This window comes from Oratosquilla oratoria, chromosome 42 (genome assembly GCF_046742065.1).
Source record: "Oratosquilla oratoria isolate Oo_2021 chromosome 42, ASM4674206v1, whole genome shotgun sequence".
NCBI lineage: Eukaryota > Metazoa > Arthropoda > Malacostraca > Stomatopoda > Squillidae > Oratosquilla > Oratosquilla oratoria.
Genome location: NC_134818.1, coordinates 23,360,714 through 23,383,849, shown reverse-complemented (window position 1 = coordinate 23,383,849; position 23,136 = coordinate 23,360,714). Strand labels below are relative to the sequence as shown.

Genomic DNA, 23,136 nt, shown 5'->3' with positions numbered 1-23,136 from the left:
AATATGATTTCTGAACTAGGGAATCAAGCAGTAAGGTTTTTGTTGGAGCTTGAAATAGTAATGCACTTAACCCCTGCACTACTAAGAGGGCACATTGGAGGTGAATAGAATAGCTTGGTGGCAGCAAAAGTAAAAACAAGTGTCGCCCAGTACAGAAGAGATTTATTGAAATGAGTTGTAACTTATAACCCTTTCTGTACTTAGTGGATGAACTAGCCATATAGCAGCCAGAATAAAAGAAAGTGCCACTTGGTACAGCAGAGGTTTAAGTCCTCTCTCAAAAGTAACATACTGTGCTTGTAAGGAAGATTACAGTAATGTTGTCAGGCTTGTTGTTAGTTCTATTAGTAAGAAAACTTTGGTGTAGCATTTCTCCATTAGAGATTTTGTTATGGATTTAAGGTCAACTGTTTGAAGTATTGTTTGGTAAATATCACTAATGGTAATTTTTTTTTAGATTGTAGAATATTTTTAGGAATAAATGAGCATGTGTGTATGTATATATATAGGTATATGTGTGTATATATATATATATATATATATATATATAATATATATATATATATATATATATATATATATATATATATAATATATATATATACAAAATGTGTGTGTGTGTCTGCCATATGATTGCAGTTGATTACAATACTTCCATGTACCTTTATTTGATATAGAAATACACAATAAGGATTTTGTATCTGTTTCAAATATTATACATATAGATTACAAGACAGGGGACTGGGTGCGATCTATCCCACAGTGTACAGAATGAACACCCATGAACTAATGTCAGGATATCAGACATCAGTTGTGTGATTTGATAGATGTGAAGATGGGTAGCATGTCTTCCATATAGAGAAGATCTAGGGTTTCTTTTTCATTAACAGGTATATAATAATGATGTGATGTACAAATGTTGATGATGGTGGTGGTGGGTTGGAAATATGTTTAAATAGTGAGAAGATGGAGGAGGTGAAGAGCTTTAATTAATATTATTTAGGGTAGCATATAGCAGGAAATGGAGGTGTGAATTATAGAGTAAAGAAAGAAAAGTGTTGGGGGTAATGAAAAATGTTATGAGAAGTGAGTTTATAGGGATGAACACAAAGAGAAAATTTGAATTTGAATGGGGCAGATAAAAAGAGACTAAACCTGTTTGAGATGAAGTTTATAGGAGGTATGGTGGGTGTTATAAGCAAGAACAAAGTAAATTGGGGGTGGAAAGAGAGCTGGTGGATAAGGCTGATGAGAGTGTAGAGATAGTTTGGACAGATGAAAATAACGAGTGATGAAGACTAGCAAAAATATTGCAAAACAAAAGTGGATGGAGTGAACTTAGGAACACCAAGAATGAGGTGGGTGGATGGGATGAAGGGAAGAGGAATGTCTGTTGAGCAAAGAAAAAAGAATACAAAAATTGAAAGTAAATGGAGAATGGTTATAAGTGATGACGAAATGATGTGGTTCAAAGGGATGCTCTTGTCTATTATGAAAATTTCGTGAGTGAAATATAATGAGTGCCATATAATGTAGCAGTGGGGGTAAACCAGTTCCAGCTGTTGGGTCTTGATACATTGATTTTGACCTGAGGGATGTGGTTGGAGACAGAAATGACCTTCATCAATGAGGTGCTAAAATTAATAATTCTGTTGACCTAGGTGCTTCTTCACAGTATCGTCAAACTCCCTAGTGCAGGATCCCCACTAGAGATTAGCATACATACATAATGAATACACAGACACACAAATACATATATATAATATACCAAAAGGCCTTTTCCCCATTATAAGGAAAGTGTCCAGCCAAGGTATACACCCACCCTTCACCCATTTGTTGCCTTGTTTATTTTAGCTCCATGTGAATGAAAGGTCATCTCTGTCCCCCCACCCATAGCTAGGGTCAGAAGCAATACAGCAAAACACATCAAAGAAGAAATACCCTCAGACTGTTTCAGTTTTCTCACCCAGTCACAACCACTCTCCACACACACCTGTCGCTTACCCTGCTCTGACATTATCTCTAAAGAAAAATTCCTTCCAAAAGAAGGAAGAAACTAGCAGAAGGATGTTCAGGTCACCAACCAGCATTAAAACAATGCTGACAGAATGGACCTGGCCATAGAAACAAATTGTTCCATGTGTAATTATTACACAGAAAACATAACACATCATCATACACTGCCCCCATGCTTGCTATACCCAGACACCAACAATATTTCTTCCTTGAGTAACTTGTGGGGGCAATCCAGTGGATATTGCTGGTTACCTGGGAGCCATGCCTGGGGTAACAGATTGATTAATTCAGTGACATGTGGGCCAATCTGGTGGCCATTTTGCCATTTACCTGAGAGTGGGTCTCCTGTAGGAGAGACCTGGGGCAGCAGATTGATTGATAAACTTTGATAATGTGTATCTGCCTTTATAGTAGCCATACCAGCCTTATATTTTTACATGTCATTTTCACAAACTTAACATTAAATAGTGGATTTGAAGGAATTCATGCTGAGATGTTTCCTATGTTCAAATCCAATACCCAGTACAATCATTACCCAGATAACCAGCAGCAGCCACCAGATCAGCCCATGTCATTAAAGGAAGAAATAGTGTGTTGTCGAGGTGTGGCTCGGGTGGAGAAGTGTACAATAAAGAATTTGGTGCTCATTGTGTAATGGTTACATTTAGGACAGTTTGTTTCTATAGCTAGGCATATTCTATGCTAGTACTTTCTTGCTGTTAGATGGTGACCTGAACACAAGGACGCCAATGAGGTTTTTGTTTCTCTTGGGAAGAGTTTTTCTGTGGTATTGATGTTAGGGGTGAAAAAGGATTTGGGAGATAGGGTTGATGAAAGAATATTAGGATGGTTTGGACACATGGAAAGAATGAGTGAAGAAAGACTAGTAAAAGAGGTATGGAAGGCAGATGTGGAGGGAGTGAACATGAGGGGACGTCCTAGGATGAGGTGGATGGATGGGGTGAAGGGGGCTTTGGGGAAGAGGGGAATGTCTGTTGAGGAAGGAAGGGAGAGGACGGAAGACAGAGGTGAGTGGAGAATGGTTGTATATGGATGATGTGATTGCATGAGGAGGAATGGGCAGGGGGGTGGGGGGTGGGGTAGTATGTGTGAGTAAATTTTGACACAGCCCGAAGGGATTTCTCCCCGTCCTCTCCTTATATGCAAGGGGGGACGGAGAGGGGGGGTCGCCGATTGGATGAAGCGGCCTTGCTGTGGATGTGCTGTGTCTTGCGACACTGCTTCTGACCCAGGGCGGTGGGCAGGGTGCAGGGATGACCCGTCATCCAGGAGGTGCTCAGATGAGAGGAAGGGTGGGAGGGGTGTGGAGTGTATGTAGGGATGAAATGGGTGGGAGTGTTTTTATGCCTTTCCCTTTTTGGCTACCTCCCTTGGAAGGGGGGAAAAAGCCTTGGTATATGTATGTATGTATGTATTGATGTTAGGGGCAGGGAAGTGATGGATTTAGGAATTTGGTGGTTGGTTTTGAAGAGCTTGTTTTGTGATCGAAGTGTGAATGTATTGTATGGTGCAGGTGGTAGGTTGTAAATATTTGAGTTTTTTCTCTATTCAGTTGGTTGTGCTTGTATGATTCAATGAGATGGGTGAGTAGGGTTGGGCTCTTGTGTAGAAATGTGTACTTACCATTTTCATGTGGTGTTTTGGGTGGAGGATTTTGGTTTCTGTGTAGACCTTGTTATTGTTCTTGAGGCTTTATTTTGTTAGTTTGTAAGGTGTAGTTGGTTTTCTTCCTGATTGTTGGGAACCAAGTTGTAAAAACATAGTTATGTGAGGATCATAACCCCTTGAATATGATGATGCCTGCGTAGGCGTCATGAGGTGAGAGTGAGCAAATGAGGGTGCCAGTGTTGACTACCTGATTACATTTATTTTGTAGTTGTAGCTGAGTGACCCCGTATTCAGTGAACAGACTTGATTGTGTTTTCTGTGGTTACAAAAATCCTGGGTGAAAGAGAATGAGTGTAACAGCTGTAACTTTATATTTTGTAATGCACATATTGTGACACATCATCATACATCAGGCAGCTAATGTGTGCTTGATTATTTGACTTGTATTGTACAGATTAAGAACTGTTTGTAGGCTGTAATTAAAGTTTCTTTCTGCTGTCCAGAGCTCATGGTTGTGATTGATTATAGTATGTTTACTTTCTTGTTGATTTTCCTTGTCAGATCTTTGAAGTGTGAGCTAAAGGTCATATGAGTATCAAAAGTGAGGTTTAGAATTCTAGGGTTGTTTTCCAGTGGATGAATTTGGCCATTTGATTTCACTATTGAATGTGTCTTTGATTCATGATGATTTATGGGGTGACACTTTCATTGTATTATTTCTAAGTTTGTAGTTACCATGTTGGGTTATCATGTCATCTGCATATTTCAATGCTTTTGTATTTATCTAGTTGTAATATACGGGAGGGGAGCTATGCTCGTGGTGACCCGTCTTTGTATCTCTCCGCATCAAGTTTTATCTTAAAATCTTGTATAGTGTTAGCACATACTGTTTTGTTGTCTAATTTGTTCCATGTATTTATCGCTCTGTGTGGGAAACTGTTCTTTTTCAAGTTTTTTGTATAACTATCCTTTTTCAAGTTTTTTCCGTGTCCTCTTGTTTTACCGTTTTCCCACACTAATAGGTCGTTCCTGTCTAAAACTTCCATTCCTTTCATTATCTTGTGAAGAGGGTGAATGGCATAGGTGATATGCAGGAAAGGAGCTATGTTTATTGGTTCCCATTTCTTTTTCTTTGTCAAATCTAGCTTTAGATTTGTGATGGTTTAATTTGGATATACCATCAAATCCAAACACAGTTGATACATCTATACAGAAAATGGTGTACTGATATCTTTCAGACTTATGGTTTTGCAGTTTCATTTGTATTTTACTCTTCTCATAATCTTTCCATTATTTGCAGAGATGTTAGTGTAGCTTGTCATTTCCTCCATGTCATTTGCATAGATTCAGAATATTATGAGTGCCATTACTAACTCTTTTAGGACATCAGTGGTCACTGCCCACCATCCAAATATCTTATCCTTTACTACTGATCTCATATAGGTCTGTCAGGAAATTCTTTATGTTTCAATAGGCTTAAAGGCCTATCCTCCAATATGCTCCATAGTTATTGTGGATGAAGTACCTTTTCATAGAATTTCCCCAGATCGAAGTACACAAGTCAGCCTTCCCTAACCTGTATCACATTAACCAATCTTGAGTAAAAGTGTAATAGATGTGATACACATAGTCTTTCAATTCTGAGACTGAATTGATTATCTGCCAAAATCTCTTAAAGGTATTTAATCTACTTGTCTTCCACATTTCTCATGCATGATTTTGCCATCATGCTGATCAGGGTCACCTGTCTGTAGTTTATTGGGTTATTCTCTGCTTCCACCTTTATGAATGATACCATGTTAGCCCATTTCCAATCATGTGGGACTGTCTCTTTTAATGTGTATGAGTCTTGTTCACCAATTGTTCCTTGCATTCCTGTAGCCAGTTTGAGATCCCATCAGGCCCTGGTGCTTTTCTCATGTCAAATATTTCCAGTAATTTATGTATGACCTTCATTTCCTCATTTACATCATTTAACCCAACATTACTGTTTTCATCCCTCTCTACAAAGCTGTTCTTCTTAGTGAAAACTGATTGGGAAATATGTTTCATTATTTGAACCTGAATTGATGCCTCCTCATAGACCTTTCCTTCCACTATTAGTTTAGAAATTCCTTCCTGTCTCTCAATTTACCAATGACAAGCCTATAGAACAGTGTAGGTTCTTCTTTATTTTTACTTTTTCAAAGGATCAACATCTGGTACCTGCATGTGGTGGTCCTGCAGGATGGATAGAGAAGCTGCCCATTTTCAAAACCTGTCAACCCCCTCACCTTTATCAGGAGCTGTGGCACAGAGGGGCTGACACTCATTATTCAGACAGGGCCCAAAATCTTTCTTGGAGAACTTCAGCTGTATTTATTCCACCTTTTCATACATAGGGAACTGACAACTGGTAACTGTGCACCTTCCCCACCTCTTTCAGCTATTGACATGCTGAGACATTCAAAGACGGGTCACCACGAGCATAGCTCCCTTCCCGTATAATACAACTAGGTAAATACACAAATTCAACACAGACAACAGTCTGAAGTTTCTTCTCAGAGTGATTATTGGGAGGGCCCAAGGACCATTACTAGCCACTGTGGGGCTGCAAGCTTTCCATTTTATGAAACTTGAGACCATAATTGATTACCATTTTTAAAAATTCTATACTTTTTTTCTTCACATTTTCATGTAATTATTTCAAGCTCATTTGTATTCTTTCTTTATTTTTTTCTCTCTCTCTCTCTCTCTCTCTCTCTCTCTCTCTCTCTCTCTCTCTCTCTCTCACCATTTTCCCCAAGCCACATCATATTTGGCTCTTTTAATTGTCAATTTTTTTTGTTAAATTCTTTATTTGGTTCTTTTTACTAACCTGTGGCTTTTTTCATATCTGAGTTGTAGAGGTTTAAAACTTCCAATTTCATCTGTTTTTATTTTTGCTCCAGTATTGAATTCTTCCCACTCCTGAAGGAGAGAATTTGTTAGGTATTGTCAAGAAACCAGTTTAGGAAATCTGCATTAGCAACAGAGTATGAGTGTATGCTGAGTGTACCCATCGTAAAAGTTGTGTTAAGACTGTCACAGTAGAGAACACAAGAAAAAATATGGGTGAAAATTAAGTTTTTGGTAGAAATATCTTATGGAATATTAGTTTTTGTAACAAAGCTACATTACATTGCTGAAAATTCTTGCCACAGGTTTCACAAAATGGAAAGTTGCAATTCCTTCAGTGGCTGGCAACAGTTCTTATGTCCTTCCATAAACTCTGGAAAGAAACTTTGGACTGTTGCCTGTATTATATAAGTGTAAGATAATTTCTCTGTCACTATTTTATGGTAGTAGAAAGAGAGGAGTACTTGCAGGTTGTCAAATTTCCTGTAAAAAGGTAGGGGAAATATAATTTGAAGTTGATACAGATATCTTGGGCCCAGTATGGAAACTGTATCAGCCACAGGGGGAGATGAGGGTGAACAGTTTTAAAGATAGCAGGGAGATGATTCTCCTGGGCATCCATCTTCTAGGACCACCACTTTCAGGTGCTCATCATTGGTTCCACATTGCTGGAAAGCTAAAAGAACATAATGTTTGTATCACATTGAGGTATTTTTCAAGGAAATGGCAAAAACTTGACAAAACCATTTGGGACTTGGAGCAAATACATAACCACTTCAGTACAATGACACCTACATAGGTGTCATGAGGCGCAAGTGGGTACACAAGGATGCTGGGGTCAGCGTTGTGATTTTATATATATATGTGTATATATATGTTGATGATGTTTTGACTGCATGAGGAGGAATAGGGGGGGGGGGTAGTATGTGTGAGTAAATTTTGACGCAGCCCGAAGGGATTTCTCCCCGTCCTTGCTTTATATGCAAAGGGGGACGGAGAGGGGGGGGGGGTCGCCGATTAAATGAAGCGGCCTTGCTGTGGCTGTGGATGTGCTGTGTCTTGCGACACTGCTTCTGACCCAGGGCGGTGGGCAGGGTGCAGGGATGACCCGTCATCCAGGAGGTGCTCAGATGAGAGGAAGGGTGGGAGGGGTGTGGAGTGTATTTAGGGATGAAATGGGTGGGAGTGTTTTTATGCCTTTCCCTTTTTGGCTACCTCCCTTGGAAGGGGGAAAAAGCCTTGGTATATGTATGTATGTATGTATGTATGTGTATATATATATATATATGTGTATATATATATATATATATATGTAGTTGCACACGAGTTACCCCTGGATTCTTCTGTAAACTGGTTTGGTCACATCTTCTGTGTTTGTTATTACTCATCTTTTTATTACTTTCAAAATTTTCTATTATACTCGTACCCCATTTCACATCTGCTTTCCTCTTTGCTTCCTTTATCGTATGCTTAACTTCTCTTCTCATTTCTTTGTACTTCTCATATGATTCTCTCATCCTATTTTGTAACCAATCTGTGAAAGCTCACTTATTCTTTTCTACAAACTTCCTGGAGGAAGTGGATAGTTTTAGATACTTGGGTGCAAGTGTAGCAGGAAAAGGTGGAGTGAAGGTGGAGGTAGAATGTAGATTGAGAGAAGCGAGTAAATGCCTTGGTGGTTTAAAGAGTGTAATGAGAAATAGACATTTGGGAATGGATGCGAAGAGGAGACTGTATGAAGGAGTGATTGTGCCAACAGCACTGTATGGGGCAGAAACGTGGAACATAAGAGAAGAAGAGAGAAGGAGTTTGAATGTGTTTGAGATGAGGTGTCTGAGAAGTATGGTGGGGGTTACTAGGCTAGATAGAGTGAGAAATGAGGAGGTGAGGAGGAGAACAGGGGTGAAAAAGGATTTGGGAGAGAGGGTTGATGAAAGAATATTAGGATGGTTTGGACACATGGAAAGAATGAGTGAAGAAAGACTAGTAAAAGAGGTATGGAAGGCAGATGTGGAGGGAGTGAACATGAGGGGACGTCCTAGGATGAGGTGGATGGATGGGGTGAAGGGGGCTTTGGGGAAGAGGGGAATGTCTGTTGAGGAAGGAAGGGAGAGGACGGAAGACAGAGGTGAGTGGAGAATGGTTGTATATGGATGATGTTGTGACTGCATGAGGAGGAATAGGCGAGGGGGTGGGGGGTGGGGTAGTATGTGTGAGTAAATTTTGACGCAGCCCGAAGGGATTTCTCCCCGTCCTCTCCTTATATGCAAAGGGGGACGGAGAGGGGGGGTCGCCGATTATATGAAGCGGCCTTGCTGTGGATGTACTGTGTCTTGCGACACTGCTTCTGACCCAGGGCGGTGGGCAGGGTTCAGGGATGACCCGTCATCCAGGAGGTGCTCAGATGAGAGGAAGGGTGGGAGGGGTGTGGAGTGTATTTAGGGATGAAATGGGTGGGAGTGTTTTTATGCCTTTCCTTTTGTGGCTACCTCCCTTGGAAGGGGGAAAAAGCCTTGGTATATGTATGTATGTATGTACAAACTTCCTTGCTTCATCATCCCACCACTCACTACCCTTCCTTCTATTTCCTCCTGTCCTCCTTGTTCCACACACCATCTTTGCACACCTTGTGACTTCCTCCTTGAACCAGCCCCATTCCTCCTCCACTCCTAGTTCTACTCTATCCTTCACTCCCTCCCACTCCTCTCTCAGTAATAGAAAGATGTTTTGGAAAGAAATTAAGAGAGGAAGAGGAGGCAAATGAAGTAGAGAAGAAAAGGTAAAAGGTGCAGATGGAGAGATGATAATGGAAGAGAAGGCAGTAAGAGGAAGATGGGGAGATTATTTTAGGGAACTGCTAAATGTGAAGGAGGATAGGGAAAGGTAGTTGCAGTGGGAAGCACTAAGAAAATGACAGTGATGAATGGAGAAAATGGAGGAGATATAAGGAAAGATAAGGTGAAGGCATTTGTTTGGGAGGGTGTACAAAAGAAGGAAGTTGAAGATAAATTTGGACAAAAGTAAGGTGGTGAGATGTACAAGGGGAGAAAGTGGCAGCAGACTGGAAGTGAGTATTAAGGGAGAGAGACTGGAGGAAGTAGGTTTAGATACTTAGGAGCAAATGTGGCGGGAAAGGGAGGAGTGGAGGTGGAGGTAGAATGTAGATTGAGAAAAGAAATGCCTTGGTGGATTAAAAAGTGTAATGAGAAATAGACATTTGGGAATGGATGCTAAGAGTCTTCGCAAGCATGTTGCAAGGCATGTTGCAAGGGCAGCAATGAAACAAGTTGTATGGTTCGGGGGTTTATTGATCGGTAGGTTATGCGTACAGAGGGGGCACGTCATGTGCCCAAGGAATCTACAGAGCAACTGCCCGTGGGCGAAGGCATTGGGCGCCGTAGGCGAGCATACATACAGGGGGGCTTTGTATAAAGTATGAAAGGGGTCCTTGTAGTGGGAGGCGTCTGCGAGTGGGGCACGCAGTACCCCACCCTTGCACTAGTTCACATTAGTCCTATGCCCAGTACACTATACTACAAAGAGCAGATTATATGAAGGAGTGATTGTGCCAACAGTACTGTATGGGGCAGAAACAGAACAGAAAAAAGGAAGAGAGGAGTTTGAATGTGTTTGAGATGAGATACCAGAGAAGTATGATAGGGGTTACTAGGCTGGTTAGAGTGAGAAATGAGGAGGTGAGGAGGAGAACAGGGGTAGAAAGGGAGTTGGGAGATAAGGTTGATGAAAGAATATTGGAATGGTTTGGACACATGGAAAGAATGAGTGAAGGAAGATTAGTGAAAGAGGTGTGGAAGGAGTGAACATGTGGGGGCAACCAAGGATGAGATGGATGGGGTAAAAGGTGCATTGGGAAAGAGGGGAATGTCAGTTGAGGAAGGACAGGAGAGGACAGAAGATAGGGGTGAGTGGAGAATGGTTGTGTATGGATGATGCTGTGATGCATGAGGGGGAGTGGGTGAGGGATGAGGGGTGAGAGAGTATGTATGAAAAATAAATTGATGCAGCCCAAAGGGATTTCTCCCCATCTTCTCCATTTCTGCATGGGGGGGATGGAGACGAGGGATCACTGATTTAATGAAGCAGCTTTGCTTTGGATGTGCTATGTCTTGCTACACTGCTTTTGACCTAGGAGGACAGTGGGCGAGATGTAGGGATGATCCGTCATACAGGAGGAGTCAAGAAAAGAGGGATGGAGGTGGGTGGATGGGGGGGTGGAGTGTGTGTGGATGGAATGGGTGGGAGTGGTTTTTATGCCTTTATTTTTTGGCTACCTCTATTGTAAGGTGGAGAAAGTCTTTGGTATATGTATGTATGTATTATTACTCAGAGTAAAAGAGAACGAGTTATACAGCAGTGACTTTATATTTTATAATGGGAGTAGTGTGATGAATCATACATATGGCAGCCAATGCTGCATGTGAAAATTTGACTCGTACTGAAGTGGTTAAAAGAGAGGAATGAATAGTTTATTTGAAGGAACTTGCAAAGGAAGAGCATTGGAAAGGCAATGAAGACAGTAAAGTTATAATAGTTTTTGCAATGATAATTTTGTCCAGGTTAAGCAAAAAATTATTACTTGACAAATTATTTAAAAGAATAATATTGAAGAGAAAGCAGTGTAAGCAATCAATGATTCACATTGATATAGATGTGGACACATTTCTTGCCTCTTTGAGGTTGTTCAAAGTTATCATAGGAACAGGTTTTTCAGCTCCTCTTGAAAAACAGTGATACAAGAAGATATTTCCCAGTTTGAATTAGCACTGAAAGTTTGAATTAAACTTAAGATGTGTAAAAGAGATTAAACTATCATGATTGTTTATATACTTGCTTGCCATTCTTGTTAGTTTAGAATTGATTTGTGCCAGTGTATGTCACCACAGTTTTGTGGACCATAAGCTTATGAAGATGGTGCACATCTTTTGTTACTGTACAGATAATTGTTTAAAAGCAGGAATCTACATTGTTTTGAGACTGAGAAGAATATCCATCTCATTCTTACTGCTTAGAAGATGTCTTGAAAATCTAGAGTATGCATTGTTATGATATTTTAAAGGGATGAGGACAAAGAGCGACTGAGTGACAGGTCTGCCATGGAAGATCTACTTCGTCGTAGGGCATCTTCTTCATCAGAGTCTATTCTTTCCTCCCAACCTGCTCCCCTTGACTCAAGCCACAACCTTCAGGATGGGGGGGGCAGGTCTTCTTCCTCCCATTCTTCAGGGTCCCCGGCATCAGGACCTCCACAGGTAGAAACCCGTTTCTTAATTGTATGAAGCTTCACGTGTGTGGGGTGAATCCATTAATGATAGAACAGCATGTTAGAAGGGTCGAGTTGTTACTGTATGATTTGACACAGACAAGTGTATGAAAATTATAGTTGTTTAGATACCAATATAAGATATATTTGTATTAGTTTGTAATTAGGGTGTAGTCCATTGAAGTCAAGTGAAAGTTGTGGAAAAACAGAGCTGTCCCAAAATTGTACTAGTAGGGTTTTTAGGTGCATGATACTGTGGTGCTTTTGAGAGAATGAAAAGTAAACTACTGCATTGTCTGTGCACTCTTTCTTCACTACGTTAAAAATTGTTGTATTTGCAGACAGCATGGACTATAATAAATATTTCACTATTTTCATTATCACTCATATATATATATATATATATATATATATATATATATATATATATATATATATATATATATATATATATATATATATATATATATATATATATATATATTGCCAATGCAGTTATTTGTTACTCTACAAAAGCATCAAATTTGGTTGAAATTTGATTTAGTTGTTGACACATTAGCACAAGTTTATGATTTTTATCCTTGATATAGGAATTTTTAAATTTGTAGGAACACTCCATAGGTACTGTACAGTATATATTTAAACTATATAAAAAAAGAGGTGACATATAGCATGCATACTGCCTAGGCAACCAGAAATGAGACAATAGACTAGGAAGAAATAAATATCTTTGTCCTGGTACATAAACAGATGTCTTGTGTTGACTTTTCTTTCATTTGATGGTCACTAATAGATTTAGAATTTACATGGTGTAAGAATAAAAAGGGGTATGACTATCAGATGGAATAAGCAACCTTTAACTATTTAATAAAGCTTCATGGCTGTGGTTCACAAACTTAATGGAGGTTATCTCTATTTCTTCTTACAAAGCTAAATGCATGTTTCCTAGTTTCACATAGCTTGGTTGTAGAATGCTAGAACTTCTGGGTTGCTTTATTTTGGTTATATAAACTTTAAGCTGTTGTTATCAGCTAAAGAGAATAGTGCTTGACTGCCCAATGTGAGAAAATTCTTATTGGTTAAGAAATACTTCAGATATGGTTGCATTATCAAAATGATTAGGTACGAGTCACCCCCCCCAGTTTGGTATTTTCATTCCATTGACATAAAATATTGCTATTATAGTAATCCATTCTACTATGTCTTGTAATTTCACAGAACAGAATACAACAGTCCGTATGAATACATTATTAGGGGAAATGAATCTCAATTTAAACAAATGATGTTATTTTGTTATGTACAATGGATGGGTGTTTTGGCCATGGATATTTCAGCTAATGATGTTGTTGTCATAGATATTTTGGCCCCATAGTTTTTTCCAAATGTGGATATTTTACCACCAGATATAGATATCTAAAGCTTCAAATTTCATTTGATTAATTGGTATCTTCCAAAATACAAATAAAACTATTTATTTATCTACATTGTGTTCAGATTTATGTACAAATAAGATAAAGATGGAAAAAATTAAATTATATATTTATTTTTACTGTTTATATTGCAATATTGTAAGGTGGAACTCGTCACTTTAAGGAGAGGCAGCCAAAGACTGATTTGATGGGTTTATGTACATCAAGGAACACCTGGCCAAGACCACAGACATGATTATCTGGGGTTATGTCAAGAGAGATCCAGAAGTGTTGGGTGTCCATGCCTCATGAGGAACATCAAAGGCATATAGAGCCCTGTATTGATAAAAGAACACATTCACACACCAAAGAAGACTACTGTAGAAGTTGTATTGTGCCACAGTGGGATGAAGAGAAAAGCAGGGACCACACTGGTTAAGCCAGTGTGGGTCTGTGGGACAAAACTTTGACCAGATTGTGTACATTGAAAATGTGTAACCATGTCCTACAAGAATATCATCTCAGGGATCTCTTGTCTGGCTAAACTCTGTTGTAGGGTTGTGATCCACAAGCACTAGTGCCATTTCTACTTCACAACAGCAGTGTAGAATTAGATAAGCGAATTATGATATGTGGTACAGAAGCTCGTTTGCAGAAGCTGGTATCAGCAAGTGAATGGTGCATAGACTACTACTTTGTCATGCCCCCTTCTGTTATTATTTGGCAGTTGTAAAGTATATAATCTAAAGAGGGTATGGTGTTAAGCACCTGTCATCCATTCCTCTCTGTTCCTCTGTAATGGAAGACAAACTCAAGCTATGAAGCCAGGCTTCTTGTGCTAGAAGAACATGTATGTGACCCATATAATAATTATAGACTCTGAAGATTCAATAGTTCTTGCAGTTGTGGGGGACCAACAACAGGTACCTGCATAAAGTGGTCCTGTGAGAAGGACATCAGAGACAATTATCCCTACCGTTCATCTTCAGACAGACTTCTTCACATCCATTTAGTGGTATAGCGCTGATAGGCTGACATTCTTTAGGCTGGGCCCAAGATCTGTATTTCCTTTCCCTCTTAAGCTCAAGTAGAGCTGACAACCAGCAGCAGTTCCTTCCTACTACTTTCATTTGGTGACACAGAAACAGTCCCACACTAATATTATGTATAGTCCAAAATTTCTTCCCAGAAAGCTCTGTGGTAGAGCCTGAGGACTGTTGCTAGCAGCTGTGGCACTGCAGGTTTCTAGTCAGTGAAATCAAAAGTGATGAACAATGAATATTCAAGGAGCACAAAATGTTTAGTATTGCTCTTATCATCTCATTCAGTCCATCTTGTAGAAGATGAGTAGAGTTGTCAAATTACCAGAATAACCAAGGTTTCTGATTATTTTGTGGACATTTGAATGCTCTGGTTATCCTGCCACTGAGAGATGATTAGCAAAAGTTGAACTATCTACAGGAAATGATGCCTGAAGAAGCTCAAACTCTGACTGGTTATTTTGATAGCACCTTTATGTCTGGGCATTTCAGACAGTGGCCAGTGCAGATACAGTGAGTTGGAGGCAAAGCGACACTAACCTGGCTTTGGCACATCATATTCATATTCCCACAAGCCAAATGGAATGCACACCAAATAATATTTCATGGTGTAGGGAAAACTAAGAGATGGATAGATCAATAAGTTTACATCTTTTGTTGGGCACCAACATCCATCACCTTAGAAATAGTAATATTCCAGGCAGAGATTGCAACAATGACTATAGCTCTTCCAAAAGGTGAAAGAGGAATGCAGCCACCCAAGAGGAGAAAACTGCATGTATATATTTCTAGTTTTGTCAGATGATTGTACTACCAGAAAGCTACAGAACAAAAATCCCTGACTTTTTGAGACATAACCACATTCTTCTTGGTGGAATGCCCAATATTTAATATAGACAGCTTATATTTTGCTTCAAATATAACATGTCCTTTTTGTTTCTATAAAGTACCATGTCTATACCATTTTTGTATATTGTATAATGGTAAATGATAACAGAAACATATAGATTGTTAGATAATGGTAAGTAAATCTGAAAATAAAAGTTGTAATAAATTATGTTTTATGGATCTTTATTTGTTGTCAGATACCAATTAATGAAATACAGATTAGTAAAATATCTTTGAAAAAACTAGTGGCCAAAACATCTGAGGCAAAAACATTCATGATGAATGCCCATGACCATACCTTTTGCCATTTATTTTGTACAAAGAATTGTATGGTATTATGTTAATTTAGAGTGTGTGAATATTTCTATTAGTATCACAAGAGTTAGTGTGTTTAATTTTCTCATTTCTGCAGGTAACTGGATATTTTTTTATATAAACTAGTGATAGTTGAGGCTCTTCAGTTAGGGTTAATTATATATTATGGTAATTATTTGCTCCAGTGTCATGAAACAATTGTTTAAACAGTGTATAGGGTATGACCGTAATTTTATGTTTTTATTTGTTTATTTATTTATCTATTTTTGATAGGTTAGTGATTGTAAGCCAGAGAGATCGTGATTTTTTATTAACATATTGAAGTTATTTCTGATACTAGCTATTTTTCTCACAAGGAGAACTATATTCCAGAAAAGGTGAATAAGCATTTTTATTTCATAATTATATTCATCAAGTATTATATGAAAGGACTTGTTCATTTAGTATTAGCCTGAAGAAGTTTTTGTCATTTGAGTTAATTAACTAGGATGAATGAAAATTGAGACCATTATATAAGGTATATATTGTCAAAACTAAGAGATACTTGCAAGTAGGGAGGTACAGTAGTGAACAGAAGATGTGATAGGCTGTTTTTACTATCTTAAGATTATACATGAAAATCAAGACTACTAGCTTATAGTTGTAGAAACTTTCTAGTTAAGGAAGCCTTGCAATTGCATATGTTGCAACATAACAAATAACATACATGGCCTGACTTGACTTCATTCTTCTCTTTGATATAGTACCTGTTGTATGTGTATTATAAGAATGTCAGGAAATTTGTGAAGTGTGACAGAAACTTCTGTCTGCAGTATTTTAAATTACAAATTGTCATACTACTTTAGGTTATACAACAACAAAATTGGTAAGACCATCTCAGAATAGTTAATTTCAATTATGTAGAATATTATCTGGAAATAGTAACACTGTAGAATACGATGTGTAGTCAGCACAACCAGAAAAAGTGAAGATTGTATAAAAGTGTGTGTTAGGAAATTTAGATTTATTAGTAGGTTGTGACAAAAAAAAAAAATTCTTTGGGAGAAATGTATTAATGTATAATATGTGTAAGGTAGACAGTAATACTGTGTCAGATAGATAGGAACACTATCAAATATGTCAGGAAACACTAGATCATATTATTAGGAAACACTGTATTAAGTAGACAGGAAACACTGTCCAAGTAGCTCTTCCCAAATGTGGTTGTTTCAAGTCAACTATGATGTATAAGATGCAGATTTTGTATTTGAACTACCCTAGGGATGGGAGGCAAGTGGGGTTAAGTAAGAGGTAGTACAAACTTACAAAATTTTGCATCTAACAAATCATGGCCAGCACAAAATGGCAGCATTTGGGAAGAGCTACATGTACTAAGTATTTAGGAAACACTAGATAGAGTTAAAGGTAAGTCTCGATGTATACTTTGGCTAAGAAGCACTGTGATATCATTTGCAGGATTCCTCTCCAGGCTCCACATCAAGCAAAGGGGAGGGAGGAGGCATATCAATGCTTCACAATACTGCCTCCTCTTCTTCTCCATCACCTGGAGGAGCCATATCCCCTGCCTTCCCTCATGTTCCCTCCCCCCAACCCCCTGCACATGCCCAGCTCTCCCCTGCACCCTCATTAGACCAACACACTGGTGGTGCCTGTGTAAACTTGTGTGATGCCTCAAGCATTGTGACCACCCAGGAGGAGGTAACGGCATAGTTGGTGTGTTGTTTGCTGTTTTTTAAGTTTTTTCTTTTGTCTTTCTGACATAAGTTCTTTATATTCAGTTTCTTTTGCTTGCTTAAGTTTCCTTGAAAATATTAATCTTTGTCATTAGGAGTTTCTTTATTTTTGCATGATTTCATAAATGTGTAATTTTTTATATATATTTTTATAGAAGACCCTATACATTTAGGACACCAATCATTTTTATTTCTAAATTTGATCATTCAAATACATATTTCCCTATATTATTCACTTTTAAGCAGACTTAATTTTCAGCATTTGCATTTGCCATCAACTTTAGTCTGATGTTGGTAACATGAGTAAGAATTTTTGCACTAACACAATAGGTGCATCTGTGGAATGTAATGGTAGCCATTAAATAATGGATGAACTTGTGCAGAGTAGATAAGTTTTAAGAATTTTGCTATTTGAGTGTTGTTTGGCAGCTAAACTACCCTTAAGAGATGAAATACTATAGATGGGAAAAGTTGTTTGTATACTTAGGCAAATTATGAACAACTTCCTTGTCAAAAGATATGGTTTTGATAACTTTCACTTTGCTTTAAATGAAGCAGCAGTGTTCATATTTAGTCCGCATATTTAATGAAGATTAGAGGTGTGGTGAGGAATAGGGATGACACTTAATCTATGAGGTGCTTAGATAGTAGGGTTGTTAAATGGGTCTTAATTATGTATGAAAGGGGTCTTTGACTTCGCTTCCCTCCTTCTTACAAGGAGGAAAGAGCTTTTGATATAAATAATAATTACTGCCCAAAGTTTCTACCTATCTATACACCTAAAGGCACATGCCCTACCCATCTCCTTTCCTCCCATTTTAGCTCTCTATGGATAAAGGCTCATCCCTGTCCCCCACCCACTGCCTGGATCAGAGACAATGCAGCAAGACACAGCACATCCACAGTTAGGCCAGTCATTTCATTTAAATGGCAATCCTCCCTCCTCATCTCCTTGTTTGAATATAGAGAAGGCAAGGAGAAATCCTTTTGGGACATGTCAGTTCATTCATACCTATCTCTTGCCTTTTCCTTTCCCTGTTCAACAGATATTCCCCTTTTACCCAAGGCCCCCTCCACCCTATCCATCCATTTGATTCTTGGTCTTCCCCTCAACTTCACCCTCCATCTGTTTTCCCCACTCTTGCTAGTTTTTCCTCACTCACTTTCCAACTGTCCAAACCATCCCATTATTCTTTTATCAGCTCTGTCTGCCAACTCCCTTTCCACTCCCTACTGTTCTCTTCATTTTTCACCTTATCTATCCTTATAACACCCACCATACTTCTCAAACACTTCATTTGAAACAGATTTTAATTCCTCCTTTCTGCCTCCCTTAAATTCCAAGTCTCTGTCCCACATAGTGTCATAGACACAATCACCCCATCATACAGCCTTCTCTTTGCATCCATCCCCAGATACCTTTTTCTCCTGACACTTTCCATTCCTCCCAAGACATTTACTTGCTTTCTTCACTCTACAGTTTACTTCCACCTCATCTCCTCCATCCCCTTCTACATGTGACCCTAAGAATTTAAAACTATCCACCTACTCTAACCTCTCTATTGTAAGACATCTCCAGCTTACTAACACCCTCACCTCTAGTACATCTCATCACCTTGATTTTACCAACATTTACTTTCAACTTTCCTCATCACAAACTTTTCCAAACTCCATCACTAACTGCCCCAGACCCTCCTTTGACCCAGCAACAAGCATAATGTCATTAGCAAACAATAATTGGGTCACCTCCCACTTTCCACCACTCTTTCACTCTCCCATCCTTAGCCTGTTATCCATACATTTACTACCCATACCACCCATCCATGTATACATTGAACAGCCATGGTGACATAACACAACCCTGTCACAGCACCTTCACCCCAGATCACTCACCCTCATCATGTCCAACCCTAACATAAGCTCTGCTACTCTTTAAAAGCTTTTAGCTGCCCTTAACCACTTTGGTATGATTATACATAGGCATCATTAGGCGCAGGTGACTATATGATGATGCTGGCATCAGCATCTTGATTATAAATATGTTTTGTAGTTGTATTTTTGTAGTATCTTCCCTCCTATCCCTCACCACCTCCCATGCTTCTCTCAGCAGGGCCTAAAACAGCCAAAGCAGGATTACCTCTCTGTTTCATTACATGACAACCCTCCCCTTGTACACTCAGGAATTTACAGAGCAAACAAGAAAAAATCCCTCCAGGCTGTGTCAGTTTTTCATCCAATCACACTTGCTCTCCATTCACAACTATCTTTTGCCCTCTCCCTACCCTGTTTGTCAAATATTCCCCTTTTACCTAAGGCACCCTTCACCCCATCCATCCACCCTTGTCATTTTTGGTCTTCCTCACAAGTTCATTTCATCCACCTTTATCTTCACCACTTCACTTTTTCTTTCTATATGCTCAAATCATCCCAGTATTCTTTGATCATCACTATCTGTTAGCTCTTTTCATCACCAAAATCAGCCTCACCTGTTTCTCTCTATCCATCCTTGTAACCCCCCATCATACTTCTTAAACACTTCAACTTGAACACATTTAGGCCTCTCCTTTCTGCCTTCTCTCTTCTCCATGCAGTGTCATTGGCAGTCATCCCTTCATACAGTCTTCTCTTTGTATTCATCCCCAGGTATCTATTTCTCAAGATACTTTTCATTCCCTTTCAGACATTTACTTGTTTCCCTTACTCTATAACTTACTTTTCTGTATTTGAGATGAAGTGTTTCAGAAATATGGTGGGAGGTTACAGGGATGGTGAAAAATGAGGAGGTGAGAAAATGAGGTGGATGGATGATGGAAACCTTGAGTAAAAGGGGAATGTTGAGCAGAGAAGGGAGAGGGCAAGAGGTATGTCTGAATGAAGAAGAGTTGTGAATGGACTATAACTTTACATGGCCTAAAAGAATTTCTTCTTGTCTTCTCTATTTTTACACAAGGGGATGAGGAGGGAGGGTCACCATGTAAATGAAACAGTGGGGCCTTGTCGTGGATGTGCTGTGTCTTGCTGCACAAGGAGCTAAACTAGAAGGGAAACAAATGGGAGTGTCATGGGTGAGAGTGGGCTCATGCCTTGGCTAGCTACCTCCCTTAAGAGGGAAGAAGCTTTTTGATATATCAGGAAAGGGTACAAGTTCAAAAGAATATATTATTGATGTACAGACTCTTGTGCATAAGATGAAAATATTTTACAAAATGGGGCTTCTTTGTTAAGATGTAGATTTATTTTGTTTTCACTTTCCCATTAGTTCTGGGTTTAGTCATAAATTGATAACTGCAGTGTGAAACTTCACTGAATGAGCTAAATTTCTACTCTTTCCTGGAAGTAATTAACTTGGGCTTTATCTGTTGCAGAGTGGTGATACACAAGGCAATCAACGAAATCTCAATGTTGGGAGAGAGAATGGTTCTCACAGTCTCTCCCCATCCTCTTCTTCCCCTTCTCCAACAACACCTCAGTTGCAGTCCCCCCGGCATGAAGCAAGTGCCAAGTTCCATGTTCTTGATGGGGGCACTGGTTCCTTGGATGGTCGAAGCTCTCGGCATGACACACTCAGCACAAGTACTTTTGAGTCTCAATTGCTGGGAGCATCAGGTGGATCAGGCTCTCCTCTCTCCCGAAGTATGCTGGAGGTCCGAGATGAGCCAGGAAGCCGAGCACCTGTTTGGGAGCGACCACGTCGACCTTCACAAGGGTCTCAGCTTTCAAGTAGCAGCTCTGAGGAAAGGCTCAACTATTCCTCGAATCGTTCCTTCTGGGAGAGTCGTACTAAGGTGAAGCCAGTAGCAGTGGGTGCCCCAGATCTAGTAATGGACCTGCCTGTGAACACCCTGTCATCATCTCCTAAGGAGCATAGTGGTCTGGGCACAAGCCCCAAGAGTCTTCGAGGCCATGATGGGCACAGCTATGAGAGCTCATCGTCTTCAGGAAACTCCTCTCCCGGGACACAGTCTCCAGATATGACAGCTGCTGAGCGTTTTGCCAAGCAGAATCAGTGTACACTGAAGAAGACACCAGTTGTAAAGGTACCTGGTGGTTACAGCGCCGATGCACAAACACAGACAGTGGTACCTGTCAAAGTAGCGAGTATAAATGCAGACCTCACACCCAGAAGCAGTGCTCCTGTAGACCTGAGAATTAGTGAAGCAGATGAACCCACTGTTCCCAGTATGGTACGAGGTCTTGATACAGTTACACAACCAGTGGAATCAGAGCAACAGGTTGAACGGTCAGAACAGTCAGAAATACAGGTGGAGGTTCGTGCAGCAGCAGATAGGACAACTGATGTGTCTATGGCACCATCAACACCTAAGTTGGCTCAGCGATATCTTCAGGCTGTGGCAGCCAGTACAGGATCTACCACCGTGGCTGTCAAACCTCAAGTTCGTGTCAAACCCACAGTGCTCAAGAAGCCAAATTTGGCCCGGAGTTCACCAGAACCCGAAGCCAACAAGACTTCTATAGACAAGTAGCCAAAAGAAAACCCGAGCCGCTCGTCTGTCAGCCGATTGGTGCTGAAGTGGTCTGTATTTGAAAGTGATGATCTAGGAGACCAGTACTAAGGCTATTGTCAAGATTAAGTGAATAGATTTGTTTTTATCATTATTATTATGAATGCTGGAGATTAGGTGATGCTGTAGGTAAGCCCACTCCTTTGGGAGTTGCCATTCACATAAAAAAGAAATAAATAGTCATCACATGGTACTGTGATTTGGTCATAAATGTAAAAAGACATTAATTGCTGACCAAAGTTGTGTGAGAGGTTTAGCCTGTAAGACTCGGCATTGCTCAAGGCTGGTGCAGACAAGTCAAATGCTATTCTTCCAAAGTTATTTCTGTAAGGTTTCTGCAGTATTTAACTATGATCTTGCCAGATTCAATCTCAGTATTATTAAGTAGAGCATATACACATCTTGCATTTACTTTATAAAAGCGGAAAACCACACTTGAGTTGGTATGATATTTTTTAACTAGTCTCATTTGCTGTATTGCTGCATTTTGTATGGTGCATCCCAACTGTGCTTACATATGTGATGGTGTGGAAATGTGACTCCTGTGAACAGGACTCAATCAACTTCCTATTGGTGCTGGACATGGCTATTTAGTTTAAAACATCGCTCAGTGAGTCTTGATCATTTAATCGAACACAGGATTAGCACATAAATGCATTCCCTGGAGTAGCTGTGACAAGGAATTACCAGCTGCACGTGACAATGACAACTGCTCCATTTATAGTGTTGTTATTTTTTATGTTTTGTTTGACAAGTGATCCATCTAGAGGTGTTGTAGCTATGCGGACCTGTCAGTGTCAACTTTGTGAGCAGAGTGCAGGCGGCTGCCTTTGTAGTTCTTGAAGCTACAAGAGCTGCTGCATCCTCCTGCTGGATGCTGGTAGCACCTAATCTTGGATGGCCCAAGCATTGCCATCCATCAGACATCATGCAGTCTCTGTGGCCAAGAGTCCCAGCTCAGCTTAGCTTTGTGTTTACATTCTTGTATTGCATGTTGGTACTGATGATTACTGACATTGTTAGGCTTAATGAAATTGTGATATGAAAAAATGGACCAATTCATACACAAGTTGCTTATTTTCATACACACAAGTGATGATCCAGATGGAATCCATTTACAAGTTCCAATACCATGAATGAAATGGTTTAATTTTCATACTGTAAATAAATGTATTCTGAAAATTACCCCGTGTTACCTACCATGATCGATTCTTTTTAGAAAACGCGATATTACCTGAAGATGCTTGACTCCTGTACAGATACGAGTCATGACCCAGGTACAACTTAGTAGCATGTATATAATCATATCCAAAGTTGGACAAGTAGAAAACCAGGATACCTTCCAACTCCACCTTGTAGTCATGTGTAACTTGCATTGTGGACCACCATTCCATACCAACCACTCCACCAGACAGCAATTTCCCT

General features: G+C 39.6%; 1 protein-coding gene across 14 annotated transcripts in view; it reads left to right on the top strand.

Annotated features, from left to right (window-relative positions):
• LOC143021448 (SLIT-ROBO Rho GTPase-activating protein 1-like) overlaps positions 1–22,896 on the top strand; it is a 356,550-nt gene extending 333,654 nt beyond the window's left edge. For 13 of the 14 annotated variants that reach the window (XM_076178930.1, XM_076178931.1, XM_076178919.1 and 10 more), the window contains 3 exons: positions 11,600–11,792; positions 16,911–17,153; positions 20,554–22,896. In XM_076178930.1, the coding sequence (XP_076035045.1) occupies positions 11,600–11,792; positions 16,911–17,153; positions 20,554–21,672 (1,555 nt within the window). In that variant the 3' untranslated portion in view covers positions 21,673–22,896. The remainder of the gene's footprint in view (positions 1–11,599; positions 11,793–16,910; positions 17,154–20,553) is intronic. The other variant, XM_076178929.1, reaches the window with a different exon arrangement.
• The last annotated feature ends 240 nt before the right edge of the window (positions 22,897–23,136 follow it).